Genomic DNA, 6000 nt, shown 5'->3' with positions numbered 1-6000 from the left:
TGCTGCTGCAAGTACCAAGTGTGTGTTACAGGCAGAAGCTGCCCATGCTGTAACAGAGGGAGAGTTTGGGCCAAAAGAGCCCAAACCATTCATATTTACACATTTGTTGTCAGCTGGAGCACTTCCCACATCTTGCTCACACAGCTGTTCCTACACAACACAGCCTAGCTGTAGAAACCCCTTGAGAGTAACCTGTACCTGCAGGCGTCCAGTATCATCTGCCCCTGGCTCCAGGTCACTCCCAGGTGCCAGTCTGGCAGGTAGGGAGGGCACTATACCTTGCTGGAGGCTCTTTATTCCCCTCTGTGTGGATACACTGCTGCCAGCACTGGGCAGCCAGCTGAGCTCTGAATGTCTGGAATCCACAGGCTGCAACTTCAATGCATTCTCATTAAAGACTGGCTCTTTCACATGAGTTTGGAAGAAGGAAGCGTGACTGCTTTGGAGTGGCAATGTCAATGAAAGCTGCCTCTTTCAGGTGAAGGGCACACTTTGTGTGCCTGAGGTCACTTCAGGTTCTGCAGAGACAAGCAGCATCACATCAGCCTGGAAAAAGGTATTGCCACATCCCCATGTTACCTGGATCAGAAGCGTCATGGCAGGAGGTGTAACACAGCATGCAACAGGCCAGGGTTGGCTGCAAAGGAACCAAGTGCTGCCTGGCAGAGACAGCAAACCACTGTGGCGCGGCTGATTTGCACAGGTTATTGGGCAACAAAGCAGTATCCCTGCTGAGCCCAGGCTCTGCAGCTTGACATTTGTTTGGCAGAGAAGGTTTGTAGGCACTGAAAAGATTTCCTCTGAATGCTGTAAATCTCCTACAACCAAACTAACAAAGAGATGGCTTCAAAATCTGAATGCCAATCCCAAATGAAACACATAGCATGTAAGGCTTTAATAACAAACCCTTTATTAAGAACAAAATCATACAACTGGCAGGAAACTCCCTAAGAGCACGATATATTACAGAGCTGTACTGGTACTAAGGGACTGAGACGGCAAAAACAGAGTGCTAACAGCAAGAGAGGGACAGGGGACAGCAATACACATTTGGTGCAGTGGGAAGACTGCCCGGGGCTCCTGCCACTACCACCCACCCATCCCCGGACTCCCACAGCCGCCTCGATAGCCACCGCCTGCTCCTCGGTAGCCTCCTCCTCCATAGCCTCCCCCAGGGCCACCTTGGTATCCTCTTCCTCCCGGGCGCCTACCGGAGTAGCCATAGCCACCATACCCTCTACCTCTGTAGCCAGAGCCACGCGCGGAACCTCCCCAACCTCTGAAGCCGCCTCCGTTGTCATAGCGAGGCATTTTCGGGGGACGAGGACCATCGCCGAACCTGGCAAAGGGAAACAGGGGTGATTTGATGCAACCTTATGGATTCTGTTGGTTTGAATATTTAGAGGAATCATCAATTGCTAAGATTTTCAGTTAAGATGCCTCTGCTTGAGAAGGTCTACTGGAGAGTCCAGCAGAGGCTACAAAGATGCTGAGGGGTCTGGAGCATCTACGTGAGGAGGAAAGGCTGAGAGACCTGGGGCTGTTTAGCCTGGAGAGGGGATCTGATCAATGCTGATCAATTGCTAAAGGGCTGGGGAGAAGAAGATGGAGCTAGACTATTTTCAGTGGTGCCCTGTGACAGGACAAGGGGCAATGGACACAAACTGGGACACAGCAGCTTCCATCTGAACAGGAAGAAAAGTTTCTTTGCTGTGAGGATGCTGGAGCCCTAGAGCAGGCTGCCCAGAGAGGCTGTGGAGTCTCCTTCTCTGGAGAGATTCCAAACCCACTGGGACATTGTGATCCTGGGCAACCTGCTGTGGCTGACTCTGCTTTAGCAGGGAGTTTGGACAGGCTTATCTCCAGAGGTCACTTCCACCCCCACCACGCAGGGGTTCTGTGAATTACAGTTGCACTTCTGTGCCTTTTTCACTTCAGTAAAGCAAAGCGGGGAATGGCTGCTGTGCCACATTAGCAGTCTCTCCTCCGATCCTCAGCCAAGTCTACACCTGGGACAGAAAGCTTTCCCCTCAGTCTCACTTTTCCAGGTCACACAAATGTGCAGGGAGCCCTGTTCCTGTTTGAGTGAGCACAGTGGTGTTTATCACAGTCCTCATAAAACACACTGATGTGTACATCAGAACTGGGCTTTGTTTTGTCCCTTGTCCCCCTTGTGGCTGTGCTTCAGAAGCATGTTATGAAAACAATGGCCAATGGAGGGGTCTAAGCACAGCCAAACATTTATCTTGTTTCCAGAGACAGATGAGTAAGACTGACCAAAATAAATGTGGATTATCTTTTCTTCCCTGCGTTTTGGAAGAGCTGATGACAGCTATTATTGCCGAGAGCCATTTGTAATTCCTGTGGAAACAGGCAGTGATTCACCCACATCAGGCTCTGAACATGACAATTTTACATACACTCAGGTTACTTGGAAATGAAAGCCTGATGCTCCTGTTGCATGTGGGACAAGACTCTCCTGGTGATTTTAGCTCTGGGATTCTGCAGGGAGGAAGCAGTGGAGCTGACAGATCTTATCTGCTCTGTTCAAGCCTTTGCTGCCCTGAGAAGTAAAAATGGTGCTGTTCCTCACCCCAGAGCTACAACCACAAACCCACAGAGCCCAGCTAACCTTGTGGTGCCAGCCAAGAGGCTAAGGCCCGAGGCTGAGGGCCTGGAGAGCTGGCGGATGACATTCAGCATTCGCTCATTCGCTGGGTCCAGCTGCTGAATGAGCCCAGGATCTTTAGTTACTTCCACCACAAGAGCCTCCATTGCCGCGCGCAGAGCAGTGATGCAGGCAGCTGCGTTGTGGGGCATCTTCAGCTTGATCCTAGAGCACAAAGAATAATGTTAGGATGAGAGAAGCAGAGAACCATTTAAGTTAGAGAAGACCTTTAAGATCATAGAGTCCAACCATTAACCCAGCACTGCCAGCTCACCAGTAAACCACGCCCCTCAGCACCACATCTACACAGCTTCTAAATACCTCCAGAGACAGGGACCCCACCACTATGCTGGGCAGCCTGTTCCAGGCCTTAACATCCCTTTTGAGGAAGAAATTGTTCCTCATGTCCAACCTAAACCTCCCCTGGTGCAACATGAGGCTGTTTTGTCTTGTCCTATTGCTTGTTACTAGGGAGGAGAGGCTTACCATCACGTCGCTCCAGCCCCTTTTCAGGGAGTTGTAGAGCGCAATAAGGTCTCCCCTCAGCCTCCCCTTCTCCAGACTAAACAACCCCAGGTTCCTCAGATGCTCCTCAGACCTGTTCTCTAGAGCCTTTACCAGCTTTGTTGCCCTTCTCTGGACACACTCTAGCACCAAAATGTCCTTCCTGGAGTAAGGGGCCCAAAAGTGAGCTGAGTACTCAAGTTGTGGCCTCACCAGTGTTAAGTACAGGTGGACAGTCACTTCCCTACTCCTGCTGGCCACATTATGGCTGATCTAGGCCAGGATGCTGTTGGCCTTTTTGGCCACCTGGGTACACACTGGCTCATGGTCAGACAGCTGTCAACCAACACCATTAGATATATTACAACTTCTAGGAGAGAACTTACAACAAAAGATGTTCTCAGATGTTTACTGAGTGCTGCACACACTGAGGCAGAACCCCATATTCCCATCTTTGAAATTCCAGCTCGTAGGTAAGGAAGGCAAAATTGCAAGATCCCTAAAATCTGACATTGTTAAAACAGAACTTCCCTTGTATTTAAATTTGCTCTTGAGGTTTAACATACTCGGGTAACACCGATACTTAAGCCCCAGCATCAAAATAAGGATACCAAAATATGAAGCAAACTAAAGACATGAGGCTCCTTGAGATTTGAAAGCTCCAGGACACACTCAAAAGCATTAATGAATTAATCTTAAGTAATCCTTCACCTCCAATTCATTGACCTGGGAGGGGAAAAAAAGCCAGACATCCAGATGGTATGTGGTCACGGCCATAAAATGCATGCTGCCAGAGGCAACCAAATCCTCAGCATTTCTCTCCTGCCGGCTGAAGAGGAGGTGAAAAATACACAGTACCTCCCATTCAACATTCCAGTTGAAGGGCATAAATCCAGCAGGTTTTATGAAACTGGAGGGATGTTTTCAGCTGAAACAGCTAATCTGCCCCAAACGGTGTCAATACAAAGCTCTCCCTTCCTCGCAGGAAGCATAGGTAGTGTCCTCCCCATAACCTGCATCCCACAGCTCCCATGGCTTGCTCTGGGCTTCCTGCCCTGTAAAGACTTATGTCTGTCTTAGCAGTTGCCCCTTGTGTCCTTTCACAGACCTATCATGAGCCACAAGGAGGGTTCATACCAGTCATCCACCAGAATGAGCTCCCCATCTGACAGGACCTTCTTGGAGGCAAAGAGCAGCAGCTGCAGCGGGCTCACCATGGTCATCGCTTTGGCAGAGATGGCTCGTGTTCGGATCTGTGGGTGGAAGAGGAACATGACTCCAAGTGACCCCTATGCCCTCCTGTGGCTACTCAAACCAGAGGATTTTGCAAACAGTAACACAAAAAGTCCAGACACAGTGCTAGGAAACCCTATGTTAGGTACAGAGCTGTGAAGAAAAGCTCCCGTTGCTTCCTCAGTAGTGTCCTACAGATGCCAATTCGGATGTTGCTACGCACCTGTGCAACCAGCCCACTTTGTCATTTTATAGACACAAGACCTTAAGTTCATGCTTGAAGTGAGCACTTGGACAACACTGAGCCAGCTGACCTGAGCTGGAGATAACAGCAACAACTACATGGGCTACAGCCCTTCATCTGGAAGAGGCACTCAAGAGCAGTACTTGGGATTTCAGCCTCCCACCCTTACAGCTGCCTCTCTCCCTCCTTTCTTTCACACTGGATAGTGATGGGCAGAATCTGTTGTACTTTGTCCTCAGAGAGAAGATTTCCTCCTGTTTGGAAGGAACTACACATTTGAAAGACAGAAACTTGTGGCAGAAAAATGGCCAGGGCAGGGAACTTTCAATGCCAAACTGCAGGGGAAATGGAAAACCAGCCCTGAGAGAGGAACTTTCTTTTAGTAGGTAAACATGAGTAGAGAAACAGTGGAATCCAAATCCTTCCTTCATCCCAATCTATACCCCAGTGCTGTCTCAGCTACTATTAAGCCACTGCCTTACCCACTCTCAGTTTTCCATGCGTATTTTATAGAATCCTTATATTATTTGGGTTGGAAGAGACCTTTAAGATCACAGAGTCCCAACTATTAATCCAGCACTGCCAGGTCACCACTAAACCACGTCCCTCAGCACCACACCTATACAGACTTTATACCTCTCCATGGATGGGGACTCCACCACTGCCCTGGGCAGCCTGTTCCAGGTCTTGACAACCCTTTTGGGGTAAAATTTTTCCTAATACCCAACCTAAACCTCCCCTGGTGCTACTTGAGGCTATTTTCTCTTATACTACTGTTTTTTGCTTGGGAGAAGAGACCAAACCTCACCCAACTCCAACCTCCTTTCAGGGAGCTGTAGAGAGCCAGGTCTTCCCTCAGCCTCCTTTTCTCTGGGATAAAAATCCCAATTCTCCCAGCTGCTCCTCACAGGATTTGTGACACAAAACTTACTAATTTTGATCAAATAAAGCATAGCTTTTTGAGTTCAAAAGTCTTTTGGTGTTTCTAGAAGAGTGCACTTATGGTTGAAGTAGACCAAAGCCCTGACCCACGTGGGATCCTGTCATAAAGGGTGAAGAAGAGACAAAGCCTCACCACAGCTTTAAACTATGTATGTGGAAATCCAGAGTATCCAGCTGAGTGCTCAGCCTGTGCCCAAAGGAGTCAAGACTCCATTTATTAGAAATTAAGTGGTTACCAAAATAAGCTGCATGTCAGCAGAAAGGACTGAGGATATAAAATCAGCACAAACAAACTGCAATTCTGAACTAACCAGTGTGGACAAGGCAACAAATAAACCCCCCCACAGCACCCCCTCTGCTATGATATCTTAAGAGGCTCTTCTTACAGCAAGGGGCTTTGCTAATTCAA

General features: G+C 48.8%; 1 protein-coding gene across 2 annotated transcripts in view; it reads right to left on the bottom strand.

Moving 5' to 3' along the window:
• Positions 1-887: 887 nt before the first annotated feature.
• Positions 888-6000, bottom strand: part of DHX9 (DExH-box helicase 9) — a 31395-nt gene continuing 26282 nt past the window's right edge. For both annotated transcript variants that reach the window (XM_054165086.1, XM_054165087.1), the window contains 3 exons: positions 4310-4425; positions 2633-2833; positions 888-1339 (listed from right to left, as the gene is read on the bottom strand). In XM_054165086.1, the coding sequence (XP_054021061.1) occupies positions 1087-1339; positions 2633-2833; positions 4310-4425 (570 nt within the window). In that variant the 3' untranslated portion in view covers positions 888-1086. The remainder of the gene's footprint in view (positions 1340-2632; positions 2834-4309; positions 4426-6000) is intronic.

This window comes from Dryobates pubescens, chromosome 11 (assembly GCF_014839835.1).
Source record: "Dryobates pubescens isolate bDryPub1 chromosome 11, bDryPub1.pri, whole genome shotgun sequence".
Classification (NCBI taxonomy): domain Eukaryota; kingdom Metazoa; phylum Chordata; class Aves; order Piciformes; family Picidae; genus Dryobates; species Dryobates pubescens.
This window is presented reverse-complemented; position numbering and strand designations above follow the sequence as displayed.